Genomic DNA, 19,418 nt, shown 5'->3' on the forward strand with positions numbered 1-19,418 from the left:
AAAAACAATAAAAAAGCAAACACACAGCTCCCAACGCACTTTACGCGGCCGGAAAAGAGACAATCGCACATCTTGAAACGATCAGATTACGGGTACCATCTGCAGTGCGAAACGGCCAAAGTCGTTGAAAAGTGATTTATTTTACCCTCACACGGCCTCGCGAAATATCTTCAGCAGACAACGATGCCGGAAGAGGAAAAAGGAGATAAGTAGGAAAGAGACAGTGTCACACCGGGGCCAGGGCCGCCAGGACGAATTTGATTGTTGGAGCCTAATTTGATTTGGGTGAAACATGGCAAAACTTTTGATCGTTCCTTATCTCTTCTATCGCGCCGGATGCTGACATTGAAGGACCTCTGAAAAGCCGCTGCTCAAGGGTACCCCGGTGATATGGCGAGGACGGCACATTTCGTGCCGCTGTCGGGTAGGTCATGAACTTGGCGAATTCGTTCAACAGATTTAAGTCGAGTCGAACTCCGAAACTCCGAGGGCTTTTTGGCGAGTTGCTGCCGTGCCTAGAGGCTGTAACTTATGCTCTCCGGTCAATTAATTACGGCCAATGGACGGTTGACGAGCCATTGTTTAATGTTTTACTCGAGTGATTACTGCGACGCACGTTTACAGTCCTGGTGACCTTGTAAGGTATAGGCTTGTTGGTTTTTGATTGTGCTTCGAGAGATGCCATAAACCGCCACCCGTGCGCCCGGCTGTCCGAAGGGCTGTCTGGCGCTACTCCTTAACGAGCGCTGGACGATCGGAAGTGGTCGGAGGTGACCCCGTCGGGGCGAACTGTCATCGAACCGTGATGGCGCATTGCTGCTAATGAGTGGCAGGCTCCGAGTAATGATTTTATCATCTCTATTGCACCGACCCGTTGCGAGCTTCAAGCTTCGAGCAGTTGGAAGGGCCGCCGTGACGCCATGTAGGAAAGGAGGTTAAGCCGGCGTGGTGGCAATCTAGGGAAACAAGTTCTACAAATTAAGAACAGAAAGGTGACGGACCTTTTTAAAAGGTCCTACGATTTTTGCTCATTCAGCCTAGTGATCATCCCAAGTAGCGGCGAAGGAAGTGACACGATGCAGTCCAACGGAGAAGGAAAGCGACACGGCATAGGAACTTCTACGAGACAACTTCCACCGTCGCCAAACCAGTTTCAGATGGATCAAAATTCTCGCTCTGTGCCGGGTGGCTCAGGATTGCGTACACCCTGGCAGTACCGGGGGCTATTACGTTCGCTATGTTTCGTCAGTTGCACTCGGCGGATTCGAAAACCTGTTGGTGACGCATACACTTCTTTGTGCATCGAGCCCAAATCTAACCTCTTTTGGTGTCTCGTCACGTAAATCTCGCTAGAACGTCCCGTATCGTCCCGGTTCTCGGCCCACAAAGCCGTTGGAGCCATTGTAACGGGCAATGCGTTTGTTCGTTGAAAACTGGCTTTTCCCTCCCAAAACGGTGCTTTGGTATTCCGCCACCGTCCGTATTCCGTCACAGTCCGGGAGATAACGGAATCAACTCCCGTGCCCAGGTTCGGGCCGCGCTAATGTCGTTTACCTCTTCAAAAAAACAGGCGTCTACCAAGCCCTTAAGTTGGCCGTGCTCCGTTACCTGCGCGCCCCGTAGCTCATCGTTTATGTTGAAATGCGTTACCTTTGGGTGAACCATTTCCCCGATGCATCCAGTAGCCGATGCGTCGAGTAGGGCCAGGCGTGTGCGAGTTCGTACCCTGCTACGGCACTACCAGCCCGTCCGGTGGTGGTGGTGGAAAGTATAAAAACGGGGGTACTGTCCGGCGGTAGCGCTTAGTAGTGACCGATAGAGTGTTCCGTACGGAGCTGGACCCCAGCGTAAGCGCAAGAAACTGGTGTCGCGTGTTTTCGACGAAAGTGAAACCGGAGGAAGCGTAGCATCGACAGGTAGCAAGCCGCAAGGTGAGAGCGAAAGCCAGAAAGACGCATCATTTCGTGGTGCTGGAAAACGATTTTCTATTGGCCAACCGGCCTGCGTCCTGCGGGCTGGGTTTGCTCGGTGATATAATAACGCTTTAATACGGCGCATTTCATAAGCGCAGTTCGTAGACATATTTGTGAAATTAAGGCCCACGAGGCACGGGGCTGCGGCACTAACACGATTCCGCAGCGCCGCCGGCAGGCAGAAACGCAACTTTGTACAATCATCAAGGTAACGTTATGTGCGCCGGGTCAGTGCGTTGTCGCGGTCGCGGCAAAGGTGGACCACTTAACGTTATGTAATTGCCCCGATCGCCACCGTTTTTCGCAGAACACTTGCATGTGGCGCCAAACGCGACCGGGGACGACCGCCACAAAACCGCGACAATAAATCAGGCCAAAACGATCAAACGCGGCGGTGGTGTGGTTTGGGAGCAGGTGGCTAGGCGGTGGTGCCATGTTTCGTGATTGCTTGAGATATTGCTAAGGTGAAGCAAACCTGAATGTGGCCACAGAGTAAGAGAGGAAGGTTGATAGAAGGTAAAGACCGAAAGACATGGCCATAGAGAGGGCCTTTGGTTGGCAAAATCGGCAGCATGTCCACCAAGAATATGATGGTGAGATGAGGCATTGCGATCCTTGATCGTTGTCGTTTTCCGTCTTTAGGATGCTCCTCAACTTCTGGAGAAATTATTGTGGCTTTTGAAAGCAATGAGCGAAACAGTAACAATTGAGGTTATTTAACAAACAATTTCTACACCTCACGGAGACGGTTGTGCCGCCGGCACAGGCAACCTCCATCGAATGGCCTCCATGGGTGCGCGATGTGCTCACAGTTTCCGTGAATCAGGTCAACGAAAGTGAACGAAAATGTTGGCCAAGTTCATGCCATGGCCATCATTGCCGAGACGCCCCTTACGTGATTTGTGTGTTACGAAGACAGCGATGTTGAATGAAGATAGAAATGCAAAGACAATATTTTTTTTTAACAATAGACAGCGTTGTATAACCAATCGAGAATACGTTTCCAGCCGAGTAAAAAGATACACCGGCGAGGTCTATAAGTATTGGTCAAAGGTCAAAAGGATTTCTGCCTCTAAAGGCTTGAATAAATTAACTCTGTTCTAACTGAATCTACGTACTGATGGCTGGCTGATCTTGCCGCCTCAAGGAAGTATTTGCTGACGTGGATGCCTTGAATCCACAATGGTGTTTACCGAATCACATGCCTTAACCTCTTTCAGCATGCGCACACATGTGCCGAGCTGTAAGTTGATACCCATTAGCCGCCCTTGACGGCAACGGCACGATGATGATGGGCTTCTCGAATTTTCACATAGACCTGTGGCTGAATTATGAAGTGTTATTTTTTCCGATTAATTGGCGGTCGAGTCGCAGTTTGTAGGTTGTCGATTGTTATTAGCATACAGCGCGTGATGCCCATTTCTGTAAAGATTCCCTTTCTACTGCAAGAGGGCCAGGTCCAAGGTTCCTCTAGTCGGTTGGTCGATAGACTACTAATTAATATGTGCTCCAAAAGAGGGTGGCAACATCAAAGTCTTCCAGTTGTATAGTATTACGATGAATACTACTTTTGATGCTTAGATCGTTTTGGTTATTAAATATGCTTGAAAATGTCTCATCAACCGTTCCGTTTAGTAGAATTTTTACACCCATACTGTACAACGAAATTTCATTATCAAATTCATTATCAAATTCAAATCATTATCAATCAAAACTGTTTACGATATTTCCTCTATGGCTCAATCAGTACACAAAGACTGAGAACCATCTTCTGGAGAAGGAAAATGCGCCAGTGATGGCCGAAAGGAATGAATGATAATTCGATTGTGTAAAGAAGATGTCAACGCAATTTGACGTAATTCTATGCAGAATGTTTCGTTCATGGGTTGGAAGTGTTCAATTTGTTTGTGCGTTTTTTTCGAATCATTGTCGGTATACTAATTCAATATTGGTCATGGAATTATCATTACCAGAGCATCTGTTACTCCATTGGGCAGCTGCCGAGAAACGCTCTGCGGAGGACGTGAAAATATCAAATCAAGTTTAATTGAATTTTGGTTCGGTCAGTATTAATCCATTTACTGTCGTAATCTACGAAAAATAACGTGATCAAACAGCACTCCCTCAGGTGTCCATTAGAGGAGCAGTTCTGTCATGATAACTTCGTAATTACACTTCCAATAGCTCTCGCAACCTTGCTTGCTTAGCGAAGAAAACAGCGAGGGTGATTGCGCCGTAAATGGGGCTCAAGATGGACTTCTATCCTTCGAACTTTTCGCATCGACGCGTCCGAACAACGAGTCATTAATGCTATCCGGAGCCGGTCAGCTGTATAATAACGTGGCCAGAATTATGATGAGCGTTGTTTCATAGTTTTATTATGACTCGTTGATAACTCTTTATTACTTTGTGCCACAAATACAGAAGATGATTTTGATTGAAAATGGTTTGGTGTAGTGGTTGTTGCTGAAACAATGGGTAACAGAGTTTGAACGGTTTTATAAAGTTTTACAAATCGAAGAAAATACTTTTTTTTCGTTTACTTCATGTGGCTAATTTACAATATTTCGAAAAACGTAACGTCTCTTTTTTATATTTCAAACAAAGGTATCAGAACAGCGTGGAACCAAGCGGAATTAATTCAAAATGAAAAACCTTACGTTGGTCGCCGTTTTGGGAATGATGGTAGTGTTGGCCACTGCCCAAAAGTATACCGACAAGTTCGACAACATCGACGTCGACCGGGTGCTGTCCAATGATCGAATTCTCAACAACTACCTCAAGTGTCTGCTCGACAAAGGACCTTGCACGCAGGAAGGTCGGGAACTGAAGAGTAAGTATAAGACAGTGGACAACGCGATGATGACTCTTAATTTTGATAGAAAAATAAGAAAAATTGTTCGACCGTGTTGTACTTTCTGATTTTTGTTTGCAATTCTCATCTACTGGATCATACTTGTTTTGTCTACACTGCTTGAAATACTTGACTGTAATCCATACCTGGAAAATTTCATTAGATAACAGCTTCATTAGGAAACGAAAGCAAATGAATAGATTAAATCATGGGGAATTGTGAAAAGGACTTCAACAGGTTCCTGGTTCCACAAAAAAACTTTGGCCAGCGTTAATAACTACCATTCGTTATGTTTGCTTGTTTTACAGAGACGCTTCCCGATGCACTGAAGACCAACTGCGAGAAGTGCAGTGAAAAGCAGAGAACCAGCTCCCGTAAGGTTATCGCCCATCTCGAGGATCGCAAACCCCAGGAGTGGAAAAAACTGCTCGACAAGTACGACCCGGAAGGCATCTACAAAAGCAAGTTCGAAAAGCTCAACAAACGATCCTAGGGTGAGCTTGCGGCGAGATAGAGCCCCGTCGTGTTTTTCCGGCCTGGCGAATTTCGTTCATAGCAATAAAAACGGTTAGACCAAACGGCGGACGGCTGAGGACGGGCGGGATTGTACGTATTATGATGAATGTGATAAATCCGCGTGGGTAGTCACTTGTCTGCCAAGCTGGAAAGGAGCATCGAAGATAGACAAACAGAACATAAGATAAAACTTAAGGGACAGAAAAGGAGAAAAAACCAAAAACGGAAATCGCAAAAAATACAAAAACGGACAGCTAGCCGGCAAATCTCTACGTCCTTCAGTGGCCGACGCATTTATCATAGAAAAGTGGTCGCATTTTTTCATCTCGAACCGATCCAAGTTATACTCAATTCCAATCAATGAGCTACATTTTCGAGGCAACACGAAGCAGGCAAATGAACCATAATGATATGCCATAATTTATTTGATTTTCTACATCAGAATTGAAAATAAAATTGTTTTATAACCAATGATAAGACGCACTTTTCAAGAATTTGGCATCAAATCCCCTTACAAGGTAAGGCACAGGCTGATGATGAAATTCAATTCAGCAAACCCCAAAAATTGAATGAGAGACTGTTTCTATCTCCAACTTTGCCAGTGGCATTGTAATGAATTAAAAGGAAGTTTAAAACAGTGCGTTTGGCCTCTTCGTTGGAGTAAATTTGCATGGAGTTGGAGTGTTGTGAAGCTGCTGGTTAGACAGCAACATCATTAAATGACGGAGAAGTTTGTGATCATAGAAATTAAAGTTTTCAGAGTGCTCTCATTACCGCCGCAAACTTTTCTATCGTTCATTCTTCGTATTTGCAATAAGCTTTCCATCTGATGCCGGATTCTGATACAGCTTCTCATAATGAGATCCGCAGAAAGTTGAAACATTGGCCAGTTTAAGAAAACGATTTTAATCATATTTGCTTCAAGAGTGATTGACTGATCGACTGATCGTGTTGTGAAAGCTTTCAAGACAACTGAGCTATAAAACGCTCAAAAGCTCCCTCACTTGCAAAAGCTCACAGATGATCGTATGAAAGCTCACAGGCTGTGAGTGAGTGGTTTGCTGAGTGTCTGGTCCGGTCACCCGCCATCCAATCGCGGCGCCGGCGGATTTCGCAGGCATATTATAAAAAGGTTCTGCTCAACCGACCGGTCAGTGTTTGCTTTCCTAGGTTGGCAGCTGCTCGTAGTGAACAGCTTTCGCCAGTGCGCCAGTGTTTGGTAGGTTCGAGTGGAAGGACATCGTTCAAAAAGGCGTCATGTGGTGGAAAAAGTTAGGTGTTGCTGTCCTGCTGGTGGTGGCCAGCAGTCAGTTCGTGCAGTCGCAGCAAGCGAAGGTTCTCTGCTATTATGATGCGGCTAACTTCCTGATCGAAGGTAAGTCACGGCCAGGGCCATGATAACGTTCGAGAGACGTTGATCTGCCGGTTGATGGAAGCGGGCCTCCTGAAGGTGATGTCATCTGACCTAGACCGATTTATCGGTTGACTGGCGCGAATGCGAATGGTTGTGGCTCGAATTGGTAATTTCGTTTCCCACCCGAGCACTCAATTGTTTCGTTTTCGTTTCAACCGAACGACTGAAGGTGCTTTGGGTGAGTTAGGTCGAAAATGAGGCGGTGTTGCCGGTTAGCTGACTAATCTTTCCCTAAACGACCGGGGCTGTAGCCGATTAAAGGCGATTTGTTTGATACCCGCCGATGAGAATTTGCCAACACTTGATAAGAAAATGGCTGAGAATGAGGAAGTTGCATTCGCTGGAAGAAATCCAAGGTGGTTCATTTTCAATAGAGACTAATTAAAGTGCATCTATTTTTATGTAAATCGTGTCGCCTGCCGGCATCGGACGTTTGACGACATAATAGCTGCACTTATTTTATTACGAAACGTTTTGCGTAGCAAATGGTGAACGGGTAGTGAAAAGTTTCTAACGCATACAGTTCTACCTTTAAACCTAAACTTATAATTACAGGCTCATTATTCTCACTTGAACATTTTGCATTGCCATCGAACCGGAAAGGAACATTCAAGAACATTGTGGCGTCTTTGCTCGAAAGATGGGTTGTGCCACAAAATGTGCTATGTTAATTAACACCTTCGACTTCGTACTGTGTTGTGGAGGTCTCGTTACTCTGTGGGACAGCATTTCAAAAGCAATACAAACAAAACATTTCACGGTTGACTTATTTTGTGGACTCGCACACGATTACGTAAGCGGATTAGTAATCCCAATTGATTGCGGCGATCGCAGCGAACAAGAAAAGGGAGGATGGCAAACATTTTGCTAATATTGTGTATTATGACTCCCGTTATCGTTTGCAAATGTTTGGTAATATTGGTGAAACCGAGATGTGTCGAACCAACGAGAAGGCCCCAAACGAGAGTCCACTTTCACCTCACAATTATCACTTCAGCCACCAGATGCCCGATAACCTTGGTCGAGTTTGGCTAGTTTCGACCAGCTGCCCCCAAGGTTCAGAAGGTTCCGGAGATAAGCCGATTATGCGCTTCTGTGTTGGAGAATGCAAAGCAGATGAAAAGATTTGTTTGTTGCAAGCGTAACGAAAGGGCGATGAATACATTGTTTCGTTTCTATTCTAACTCCCCAAGGGTTGGGAAAAGTACCTCTTGCCGACATCGACACCGCTCTCCCGTTCTGCACCCATCTGGTGTACGGTTACGCTGCGATCGACGTGGAAACAAACAAAGCGGTCAGCCGTCAGCCAAATCTGGACCTGGACACGGGCAAGGGCAATTATCGCGCGGTGACACAGCTGAAGACCAAGTACCCATCGCTGAAGGTGTTACTCGGACTCGGTGGATACAAGTTTTCGGAGCCATCTATCAAGTACTTAACCCTGCTGGAGTCTGGTGCGGCCCGGATCACCTTCATCAACTCGGTGTACTCGCTGCTGAAGACGTACGGCTTCGATGGAGTCGATCTCGCTTGGCAGTTCCCGCTCAACAAACCGAAGAAGGTCCGTGGTAAGTTTGGCAGTGCGTGGCACGGCTTCAAGAAGGTCTTCTCGGGCGACAGCGTGCTGGACGAGAAGGCGGACGAGCACCGCGAAGAGTTTACGGCCTTGTTGCGCGAGCTGAAGAACGCCTTCCGCGCCGACGGGTATCAGTTGGGCATCACGGTCTTGCCACACGTCAACTCGTCGATCTTCATCGATATACCGGCGGTGATCAATTATCTTGAATTTGTGAACATTGCTGCGTACGATCAGCAGACGCCCACCCGTAATCCGAAGGAGGCCGACTTCACTGCCCCTCTGTACGAGCTGACCGACCGCGTTTTTGGCAACAACGTTGATGGATTGGTGCGCCATTGGTGAGTATTTGGTTTTAGATGCCACTCGTAGAACCTGTGTGCGATGATCGATGTTTTCTGGTCCCACTAGGCTCAATTATAACGCGCCTGCCTCGAAGCTAATCGTTTCGATCCCAACGTTCGGCCATGGCTGGAAGATGACGGAAGATTCTGGAATCACGGGAGTACCTCCGCTAGTGGCCGACGGTCCATCCAGCCCCGGCAAGCAGCTACAAAGCGAGGGTTTCTACAGCTGGTCGGAGGTGTGCGCGATGCTGCCGAATCCGGGGAATACCGCCCTGAAAGGAGCGGACGCTCCGCTGCGTAAGGTTGGCGATCCGACGAAACGGTTCGGTTCGTACGCCTTCCGGCTGCCGGATAAGGATGGGGAGCACGGCATGTGGGTTTCGTACGAAGATCCGGATACGGCGGCCAACAAAGCGGGCTACGTAAAGACCAAGGGTCTCGGAGGTATCGCCATCAACGATCTGGCGTACGACGATGTTCGAGGCAGTTGCGCAGGCGAAAAGTTCCCCATTCTACGTGCGGCCAAGTACCGGCTATAGAGGGTTAATGGCGCGAAACTAGACGATTGGAGCGTGTGTGGCATTTGTTAATGTATTTTGAATAAAACGTAAAACGTTGATCGGCTTTTTTTTGGGTTACGTGATGTAGACTTTCTGTTTCGGTTATCAATCGTTCCGAGAAGACCGTTACTGTCTGTGTGCCCGCGCGGGGAATTCCCAAGAAAAGGGGGGGAATTTTTCTAACGGACGTGACTTCATTTGACTTCATGTTTACATTCGGTAAGATCAGGTCAATTTTTTTGTTGTTGCGGTGAAGCACTTGCTTCATAGTGGTTTGAATAAGAAGAACGAGCTCTTGGGGTTATCAAAACATTAACAAGCTGCTTGAAGTCGGTGACAATTCAAACAACCCTAGAGTTATGACCCCTCTACTATTATTCACTCAGTGCAGTCAAGTGAAACAAATGAAAGAAACCCAAGACCGGGCCGATGATCCACTAAATGAGCAATCAAGTTTATTATGATGTTTTGCAGTGAGTTGAGAGCTAACCGCTGAACTTGTTTGGTAGCGATCGCTCCGGGCACACTTCGGCCAGCCGAAGATTGTTGGAAACTTGTCGGACGTCTTGCCCGGGCAACTCATCTCGGGGCCAAACTAGATGGGATCTCAACGGAATCGAAAACAAACACGAATTGACAGAATGAAAAATGGAACCGGTCCGAACTATTTTGGCATTGGCTTTAACTGTTGATTGTCGGAACTTCTTGGCCCCAGCAAACGATCATTTGCATCCATCCTTGGGAGTGAGTAACCGGTGAGTGAACGCCTGATCACTTGGTGATCGTTTGAGTGCCTATCGTCGTAATCAGCTCGGATGCTGCGAGCCGGTTATAAGAACAGATTTGTGTTGACCGTTTGCATCAGTTCTTTGTGCCTCGTGGAAGGAACTAGAATCTCATTCGATCGTACCCAATACAGTTCCTGGCAGTATAGCGGTGCGTTGTGCTACAAAACATAATCTTAGCTACTATGTGGTCGACGAGGCTGCGGGTCCTGGCACTGCTGGTGATCGGATTGCTGGGCGTGTGTGTTAGTGGCCAAAATGCGACAACTGGACCCAAGGTTCTGTGCTACTATTCAGGCGGCAACACTATCAAGGAAGGTAAGAGAGTCTTCGTTAGATTCCTTGTTCAGTGTTGCAATCACTCAGCTGCCGTTGATTGATGACCGCCACTAAGCTGGCGACGGTGTAGGTTGTAATCAGCCATGAAAAGAGGCCGCACCCGCTCGGCTTACCGGTGACCACTTATCAATCTAGAATGTGGAGCTGTTTTGTAAATTAAGATGATAATGAATGACAAGCAGTGAAAAGATGTGCATCTGCTTAATAGCGTCCGTCTGATCTCTCCGTTGCAGGCCTAGCAAAAGTGACCGTCTCCGACATTGAGCTGGCCCTGCCCTTCTGTACTCACTTGATTTATGGCTACGCCGGTATTGATGCTGCAACGTATCGCACGCGCCCCAATATTGCTAGCCTTGACTTGGACGAAGGCCAAGGACAGTACCGCACCGTTACGACACTGAAAAAGCGCTACCCAGGCTTGCGGGTTTTCTTGAGCGTCGGCGGTAACCAGGACCTGACCGAGGAAAAACCGTTCGAGAAGTACTTGACACTGCTGGAGTCAGCCGGCTCTCGAACGGCGTTCATCAACAGCGCTTACACTCTTTTGAAGACGTACGATTTTGACGGCCTTGACCTAGCGTGGCAGTTCCCGCAAACGAAGCCGAAACGCGTTCGCGGATTGTCGGGCAAACTGTGGCACGGCTTCAAGAAACTTTTCAGCGGTGACAGCATCCTGGACCCGAAGGCGGAAGAGCATCGTGAGGAGTTCACTGCGCTGGTTCGCGACTTGAACAACGCGTTCGTGCACGATAAGTTCCGGGTCGGCTTCACCCATCTTCCGCATGTCAATGAAACCATCTTCCTGGACATTCCGCTGCTGAAGGATAATTTCGAGTACATCAATATTGCCGCTTACGATCAGCAAACTCCGGAACGAAACCCCAAGGAAGGTGACTACACGGCACCGATCTATGAACCATCGGAACGGGTCGAGGGCAATAACGTGCAGGCCAAGGTGAAAGCGTGGAATGCGGCTGGAACTCCGCTGGATAAGATTGTCGTTGGCTTGGCCACCTACGGACGTGGCTGGAAACTAACGGAAGAGTCGGGCATAACCGGCGTGCCTCCTATTCGTACCGATGGTCCTTCACCGGCCGGGCCCCACACACAAATTCCCGGATACTATAGCTTCGGTGAAGTTTGCGCCTTGCTGCCTAATCCAGCCAATGCAAACCTGAAGGGTGCCGAGTACCCGCTGCGTAAAATAAACGATCCCACCAAGCGCTTCGGTCCCTATGCATTCCGCATTCCGGACGAGAACGAAGAACACGGCATCTGGCTGTCGTATGAGGACCCCGAGAGTGCTGGCAATAAGGCGGCGTACGTGAAGGCGAAGGGATTGGGCGGAATTTCGATCAACGATCTGGCGATGGACGATTTCCGTGGCGTATGTTCCGGCGACAAGTTCCCGATTCTGCGTGCTGCCAAGTATCGACTGTGAAGTTGAAAGGCGACAGTAAGGAGAACATTGTTTCGAAATGAATGTTAACTATTGTAGCAACGTTTCTTCTATTGGTTTGGAAGTGAATTGATTTAATATTAAAAGATTTTAACTAAAACTACAAACCTCGGTTTTGTTTGCTGAAAGAAACGTACGAAATGAAGAAAACAAATTCAAATATAACATCGTGAACATCGTTTTTCGAAAAAACGAGTTGAATTAACTGAACGGATTACTAAGTCGATAATAAAATTAAACAACGATCACCCATTGTGCCGATCGTCTGCCATAAAAGAGCTCTGAGTTACTCGGCCTTTGGTGAGTGTCTTACGATCGTGCGCTCTAAACCAAGATAACGCTAGTGTGGTGCTGTTCCAAGAGGTGTTATAAACCGGATTCAATTGCGATAGACGGATTAGTCCTGTGTGAAATTCCGAGAAGATCTGTTGTAGTCCATGGCGAAAATAGCTAGATTGCGTGCGATTGAGCTGGTGCTCGGAATTCTCGCTTTATCGCTTCGGGTTCAGAATGCATCGGCTGAACCGAAAGTACTTTGCTATTATGACGGTGAAGCAGCGATAAGAAAAGGTAAAAGAGGTAGCATAAGTTTCTACTACTTATTAGTGCAGCTTTGATAGAGCTTGTTTTTTCCAGATGCTCTCGCAGGTAAAGTGACCTTAGATGACATTGGGGCGGCATTACCATTCTGTACCCATCTGCTTTACGGCTACGCTGGAATTGACCCCAACACCCATCGTATACGCGCACTCAACGAAGATCTTGATCTGGACTCTGGTAAAGGCCATTTCCGACTTGCAACGGAGCTGAAAAACAAATTTCCGGGACTTAAGGTCTTCCTGAGTATCGGTGCCTACTACGATTTGAATGAGGAAAATCATTCGCTAAAGTATCTGTCACTTCTGGAATCTGACGCGACAAGGGCAACGTTCATTGAGAGCGCGCGTACCCTGCTGAAGACATACAAATTTGACGGTCTTGACTTGGCCTGGCAGCTGCCACAATCGAACCCGAAACCATTTACTGACAGCATTGTTGATGAAAATGCAGCAGAACATCGTGAGGGGTTAACTTCTTTGGTTCGTGACATGAAGAAAGCTTTCGAGGAGGACGATCTCGGATTGGGCTACACGCAAACCTCGCATGTCAATGAAAGCATTTTCCTGGACATAGCTTCGTTAAAGGATATTGTGGAGTACGTTAGCATTAACGCTTTCGATCAGCAAATTCCGCAACGCAATCCCGATGAGGCCGACTACCTAACGCCGCTCTACGAGCCGCCCGGGCGGGTCAAAGGCAACAATGTGGATGCAAAAGTGAAAGCGTGGAGCTCAGCGGGAACGCCACTCGATAAGATTATCGTCGGCATCCCCACATACGCTCGTGGGTGGAAGTTGGTGAAGGAATCGGACCCAAGCGGACGTCCTCCCATTCGTGCTGATGGCGCTTCGTCAGTCCGATCACATTCGACCTATACCGGGTACTACAGCTACGGCGAGGTGTGTGGCATGCTCTCAAACTCCAGCGCAGGAAACCTTAGCCCGTTACGCACCGTTAACGATGATTCAACGAAACGTTTCGGCCCTTATGCCTTCCGTCTTCCGGATGAGAACGGAGAGCAAGGCATTTGGTTAACGTACGAGGACCCCGAGAGTGCTGGCAATAAGGCAGCGTATGTGAAGGAGCATGGGCTCGGAGGAATTGCAGTTAACGATCTGGTGGATGATGACTTTTCTGGCACGTGTACCGGCGACAAGTTCCCCATTACGCGTGCAGTCAAGCACAGGCTTGCAGGTTGATGCAAATTTGCAGTCCGTCACAGCGATTCTGTTCGCTTTTATAACGAAGCTTGTCCAGGCATTAAACAAAAATAATTTACTCTGGCATTGCTTACCATACCATTGTGAAAAAAAAATCCGTTTTTGCTAGATGCACAGACATTTGATTGAAATCTCACAAAAGTAAATGGTAAAAGTAGAAGAAATATAAAAAAGCTCTGTATAACGAAAGACCAAAAAATAACTTCGGCTATTCAGTTGGTATCTCATTCATTCAGGATAGTATGCGTTTGAATTTCTGTTACCTTTTTTTAAACATCTAAATGTGGTTTTACAAAGTCTTTCGCATTAGCGGCGTTTTCTGCGGTTGCGATTGTAACGTTGCGTTGATGCAGCTAACCAAGGAAATGTTCTAGAAGCCGGCACTACACGTACTGCCGGGACCACGAACCGCGACTCACGCGAACGTGTTTTCGGTCTGCGGCTTGTACAATGCGCCGTGGGATGCTCAGCACAAAGGCAACGCGAGCGTAAAAAGCGGTTGACCATGCCGCAGTTACGGCAGCATAGAGTGTTCCGGAGTACCGGAAACGAAGCGGCAAAATGAACTTCTATTCCTCGAACGATGCCACGACCACGGCCCGGGTACTTCTGCAAACCCTGCGCAACTACATAGTGTGAACAGGAAGTGTGCTTTCGTGTAATAGATATTGTGCCTAGCGAAACTCTCGGTTCTCCTTGAAAGGATGGATTTAGAAAACTATATTGCGCCACTAGCAGTGCATTGATAGAAACCAATGAACTATTTCATCGCCCGCAAGTCGATTCGCTGTTTGGAATCCATAGACCACTGGAACCGTATCCAATATCCTATGGCCAACAAATGCTCACATTGTTGTACGGAAGCCATGACTTGTTGCAGATAGGAACAGTCTACAGCACATCACAACTAGTACCGACTCCGGTTTCAAAAGACGTATTGTTGGAAAGCTTTTTAGGTGAAAAACAACAAATCATCAAAAGTTAATTTAAATTTGTAGGGATTGTTTTCAAAAACAACTTTATTGCTTCCCGAGTTGGAGAAACCAGATGATGTCAGAAGACAAAGTTGTTGCATCGTCACCGTGGGATTAAAATGCCAATCAGTCAACACCATACTTTGCTTGTCTGATATTTCCTACATGTTGCGAAAGCTTACATCGCTGCTTCAGAGTATTACTCTTATTCTTCGACGATACGAAATAACAACATTTTTCGTGTTGAATTCAATGCGCAATCACCGTTGGTTGGTTACAGATTGTTTCCGGTCGTTACGGAGCAAGTTGGGCAGGCTAGTTGCCAGTCAGTGGCCGTCCGATGGCCGTTTCGTTTGACCAGCCGTAAGCAAAATTGTGAACAAAATTTGAACTACGTGAGGAGAATAAAATTTACTTGACGAATGTTCAAACTCTCGTTAAATTGGACATTCTTTGCGAGTTGTCTCGGTGGTGTATGCGTTTATAATATTTGAGCTTGTACATTCCTGGCTTCGGGATGTTAGCCTGTTCTAGATTGTTAACATTCATCCCAGCACGTTGCAACGATGAATGAAGAATGTGTTTAAGAATACTTCTCATACCATGGTGGACACACTGGCTGTGTTATTTACATTTCTCGTTGGCTGATTGTAAAAATTGAAATATGTATATAGATTTTTAGTTAGTAAAACTGCCTTCCCGATTGTCGAAAGTAACCAGGAGCACGATGAAAGACTTATCAGCTATCGAACACGCGGTATTTTCTTCTTTTCGTTCCTCTGGTAGTTCTTGTGGGATTAATTTAGAATTCAAACATCATCGCTTCGCGAAACATGCTTTTTGTGCTCATCCGACCGTGATATTAGTGGCCAACCTACGTAGAAATTCTTTTACATTCTTTCATGTGCCAAGAAGATAATCTCTGTCTTATCGCAGTTTGTACTCGAGAACGAGGAACAAATCACCGAACCTTTGTCTGGGAAGGTCCTCTGGCACTGCGAACTTGCTGCTCGTGTAAAGTAACAGAAGTTTTAAGACCAAGCCAAGCCATACAGTGGTTTTCTGTTTTTCTTGGCAATTTCCTTCACGCCTAGACACAGTTCGAAAGAGTACCAAGTCGGAATTGGTTCTCGGTTTTTCGCTCAAATGAGGCTTAGTGGCAATTTCGTTTAAATGTTTTCTCAAGGTTAAGGCAAGTAAATTCGCTAATTCAATAAGTGTCGAAAAGTGGAAAAAGGCTCAACTAGCTAGTTGCAAGTTTTCAAAACGCTTATATTTCCATTTACAACACTTCTATGCCTTTTTCGGTACCTGACTGTGAGTTTCATTTGTGTCCTTCCAAATTTTGCTTCGGGACTTGCAACGTTTTTGTTCGGCTAACGCGCAGGGAGTTGAGTAGATAAGAGTAGAGTATGAACTCAGTTCGAGAGAAATGCCGACAAAGGCTTTAATGTTACGGATTCGTGTGTTTTTGTCGTTGGGAATAAAGTTTTTACTACGACTCCGATTTTAAGGGCTGAAAGTCTTAGCAAACTCCCGATGGGAACTATCATTTGAAAATCCGCCGCATCTACTATGTTTTTTGAATGAATTGAGAAAAGTTTCGCCAAAGGTAAAGCAAAAAGTATGGCTTTGATTTACTGCCGAAGCGTGGGACCATGTTGTGGAACTTTTCATACTCCAAAAGCCACTAGTTATGAAGTAAAGGTGCATGAGAGTAAAGCTACAAGAAATCGTGTTGGTAATTATACCTTGCCAGTACAATTGTTTCAAAACGTTAGCATCGTTTAAAGGCTTGGCTCGTTTCCCGTGCGTTCAGCACGAAACACGTTCGTCCGAGGACAACATAAAATTGACGCCATTTTTATGACCAAAAATGCCAGTTCCAATGCGAAAGGGCACTTTGCACTAATATTATAGTTTGCATTTTAATTGATGACTTCACATAAAGCGACGCACAGCATGAGCGGTGAAATATGAGCTAAGCGAGTAATGGGCAACCCGAAGCAAGAAGCTGATTGTGCTGTACATTTTATACATTTTCCAATTCATTCACCTCTACCGTGGGCCAAACAGTAACCATTACCGAACAGTGTTTGTGGCCCGGCGAAATAAATTATGGAAACAGCAAACCCTTAATGCAAACAAACTACCGTCACGGTAGTTACGCAAGCAGAGTCATTAGTGAGCAATTTAGCTGCAGAGCCGAGGGAAGGCCGAACAAAAGTGGGACCATAATTAACGGGACGAGACAGAAAAACGTGAACATCGAAACAGCGATACGGTTGGCTCGGAACAGAAAGTAATTTGTGAAATTTTAATTGCCTTCTTTCTCTAGATTAGACACTGGCCGTTGCCCGAACGGTTGATCCTTCCCGATCGGATGGAGGCGCCCGGTACCTTCCGTGAACGTATCGAGCGAATAGTGATGGAGGCGCATAGCCCATGGTAAAATGGCGGACGAAAAGCACGATTTCATGGACCAGCTTAAACTAAAGTGTAGTCGCATAGTGTTTGTGCCAAGAAAGCTGTTGAGCGGATTAATTAATCATGATTAATGGAGATGAACATTTTGCGCCACATTATTGCAAGCGCGAACACCAGGCCCCGGGTTTCGATAGATTGGCATCGCCACCGCCGAGTGAATCCAATTAAAAGGCAGACTACGGTATCAGCGATACTTGACAGTTTCGCCGGGGTTTTCTTCAGTTCAGGGAAAAGTGAAAAATGGCCTCAATTACGAAACACTTGCAGAGCGAAGCAAAAAGAACCGCTTTCATCCATCCAGCTTAACCGGTTACTCCTTTATGTCGTTTGGTAAAAACTTGGGGACCGATAAGCTTATTCTATGAGTTAAGTTTACAAAAGAAATTTATTGATTCTATAATTATTATTATTATTATTCGCAGCGATTATTCGAAGTCGGATGTTTAGGGTTTTTTGATCCCCAGACATCCAGACACGAAAAGTGCAAACCAAACACGACGAATGGGACAGCACACAAAACGTTTTCTTCAAAACAGTAAATCCCCTACCGAAGAAAGAGTCGAGCCCTTCTAATGGTGCCAGAGATGATTTGTTGCCAGCGAGCAAACAGCAAACATTTATAATAGAATTGCTTTCCGGTAGCCTCTAGCGTTTCTCGAGTGACGTGTTGATCTTACGCATTTAGACGCCTTGATTTTCTGGCAGCTCCTGACAGACCGTGCCAATCACCGTCCTATTCAGGGGTCAGTCTTCTTATGATGCTTCTCACGTGCTCCCAGGATCCATACTCTATCGGACCTAGGAATTTGTTTACAAAACGCACGTCGCTCTGCACAGGAGCAGATGGTGGAATTCCTTCGGTCGACTGCTTTTGGATTGATTAAATATGCATCAATGCCAATCAATGTTTGCGTTTCTTGAACTGCTTGGCATGCTTCTGCAGGGATCTCGGAGCACCGAATTGCTCCCATGCAAATGCCGGCAAGTTCCAGGATGACAGTTTTCGTCTTCGCCATTATCGCTTGGAATTGTTCCTGTGCAAAACTCTTAACCCAACATGAGCATTTCAAGGGTTTTCGGCGGGTTCTCAGGGGAATGAGTGAATCTCGAAAAAGCACCTACATCATCGAGGATTGAGTGCACTTGGAGCTGATGTCGGTTAATTTGTTTCCCAAGCAATACTCTTGAAGTACTCTTTACTAACAGCTCTCTAAACTTGAGCACAGAACAGAATCATATGTGGCGCTAAGTATTTGCTAGCAGTTCCTGGTAGTATGGTGAAAACCCACCATTTCGCTGTCTTAGTGTGGGGTTGGCTTCGCTGGGAGATGCACAATTTTTGGTAAAACAGGAAACCAAGCGGCGGAAATTATTGACAGTGAGGAAATATACTGTTAAACAGAATTGATAGAAAACGAACTTCTCAATGTGGTGCGAGAGCACCATTTCTATTTTCTGCTTAGCCTGACCAAACCATATGGGTCGGAAGCGATAAATAACGCTGGCGAAGCTGGCGAAGGGGTTGACCCCAACGAGAGAAATCGTAAATGTCACTATGACTCGAGAGACTTGATGCCACTTGAAATCGATTCCACTAGCAAAAGGAAAAACTCGATTCAGCGATGATAAAGTATCTTGTATTGATTCAATCGAAAACATGTTTGAAGGTTGACAAGCAAAATTGAGTGACGAAAATTTAATCTTGGGTATGTAAAGGGTAAACAAAGATGTAAACTAAAATGTAGTAAATTGTGAGATGGTAAAACCAGAGAAGTTTGTATGTTTTGCACGTACATTTAGTGCGGAACGAGTTTTTATAAAAAGGGTAAATTCAATTATCCTGCAACCGTGTCGTGAAGGGTGATCTGAGCTGTCTCATTTACCAAATTATATTGTTCCTACGAAATGGAGAGTTATATTTCCGACCATTGTCCTGGGAAGGTGAAAGCCAAACACAACCTGCCCTTCGGGTGGCTTTCTGGTTAGATTGCGTATTACTTCCAATTAGAGGCTTCCGGTTGAAAGAGTTCGGATATTGACCGTAAGCGTTTCATGGGGCGGTAAAATGTTTTATTCATCGTACCGTAACCCATCCTTTTTCCTAACGTTGTGCTTTCGCTTTAGATACACAACCATGCAATTCTTTGCAAGGAACTGTGTCCGGTAAAATAAACGGAGCGAAAATACAACAGCAACCTTAAGCCTGGCTTAAGGCAACCTTAAGTCTTCCAACACTTACTTCAAAGCCAGCACTCAAAATCATCGTCAATTCACAAAACTGGCTATTGAATTGTAACTTCAGATCGTGCGTTTA

General features: G+C 46.0%; 4 protein-coding genes across 4 annotated transcripts; all 4 read left to right on the forward strand.

Annotated features, from left to right (window-relative positions):
• The first annotated feature begins 1,807 nt into the window (after positions 1–1,807).
• Positions 1,808–5,814, forward strand: LOC131211684 (ejaculatory bulb-specific protein 3-like). Its single transcript, XM_058205258.1, has 3 exons — positions 1,808–1,931; positions 4,581–4,806; positions 5,136–5,814. Exons 2-3 carry the CDS (start codon positions 4,620–4,622, stop codon positions 5,318–5,320), a joined length of 372 nt encoding a protein of 123 aa, XP_058061241.1. The 5' UTR covers positions 1,808–1,931; positions 4,581–4,619; the 3' UTR covers positions 5,321–5,814.
• A 699-nt stretch (positions 5,815–6,513) lies between these two features.
• On the forward strand, positions 6,514–9,297 carry LOC131211683 (chitinase-like protein Idgf4). The gene is made up of 3 exons (XM_058205257.1): positions 6,514–6,718; positions 7,951–8,674; positions 8,745–9,297. Exons 1-3 carry the CDS (start codon positions 6,601–6,603, stop codon positions 9,217–9,219), a joined length of 1,317 nt encoding a protein of 438 aa, XP_058061240.1. The 5' UTR covers positions 6,514–6,600; the 3' UTR covers positions 9,220–9,297.
• Positions 9,298–10,119: 822 nt separating this feature from the next.
• Positions 10,120–11,964, forward strand: LOC131208519 (chitinase-like protein Idgf4). The gene is made up of 2 exons (XM_058201296.1): positions 10,120–10,343; positions 10,598–11,964. Exons 1-2 carry the CDS (start codon positions 10,211–10,213, stop codon positions 11,803–11,805), a joined length of 1,341 nt encoding a protein of 446 aa, XP_058057279.1. The 5' UTR covers positions 10,120–10,210; the 3' UTR covers positions 11,806–11,964.
• Positions 11,965–12,236: 272 nt separating this feature from the next.
• On the forward strand, positions 12,237–13,854 carry LOC131212938 (chitinase-like protein Idgf4). Its single transcript, XM_058207030.1, has 2 exons — positions 12,237–12,393; positions 12,460–13,854. The coding sequence occupies exons 1-2, from the start codon at positions 12,261–12,263 to the stop codon at positions 13,620–13,622; spliced, it is 1,296 nt and encodes a 431-aa protein (XP_058063013.1). The 5' UTR covers positions 12,237–12,260; the 3' UTR covers positions 13,623–13,854.
• Positions 13,855–19,418: the final 5,564 nt, after the last annotated feature.

Source organism: Anopheles bellator, chromosome 2, assembly GCF_943735745.2.
Source record: "Anopheles bellator chromosome 2, idAnoBellAS_SP24_06.2, whole genome shotgun sequence".
NCBI lineage: Eukaryota > Metazoa > Arthropoda > Insecta > Diptera > Culicidae > Anopheles > Anopheles bellator.

Coding starts and splice junctions, on each gene's coding strand:
- LOC131211684 (XM_058205258.1), top strand. CDS start 4,620: ATGAAAAACCTTACGTTGGTCGCCGTTTTGGGAATGATGGTAGTGTTG. Junction 4,807..5,135: donor GGAAGGTCGGGAACTGAAGA/GTAAGTATAAGA, acceptor CTTGTTTTACAG/AGACGCTTCCCGATGCACTG.
- LOC131211683 (XM_058205257.1), top strand. CDS start 6,601: ATGTGGTGGAAAAAGTTAGGTGTTGCTGTCCTGCTGGTGGTGGCCAGC. Junction 6,719..7,950: donor GGCTAACTTCCTGATCGAAG/GTAAGTCACGGC, acceptor TAACTCCCCAAG/GGTTGGGAAAAGTACCTCTT. Junction 8,675..8,744: donor GATGGATTGGTGCGCCATTG/GTGAGTATTTGG, acceptor TGGTCCCACTAG/GCTCAATTATAACGCGCCTG.
- LOC131208519 (XM_058201296.1), top strand. CDS start 10,211: ATGTGGTCGACGAGGCTGCGGGTCCTGGCACTGCTGGTGATCGGATTG. Junction 10,344..10,597: donor CGGCAACACTATCAAGGAAG/GTAAGAGAGTCT, acceptor TCTCCGTTGCAG/GCCTAGCAAAAGTGACCGTC.
- LOC131212938 (XM_058207030.1), top strand. CDS start 12,261: ATGGCGAAAATAGCTAGATTGCGTGCGATTGAGCTGGTGCTCGGAATT. Junction 12,394..12,459: donor TGAAGCAGCGATAAGAAAAG/GTAAAAGAGGTA, acceptor TGTTTTTTCCAG/ATGCTCTCGCAGGTAAAGTG.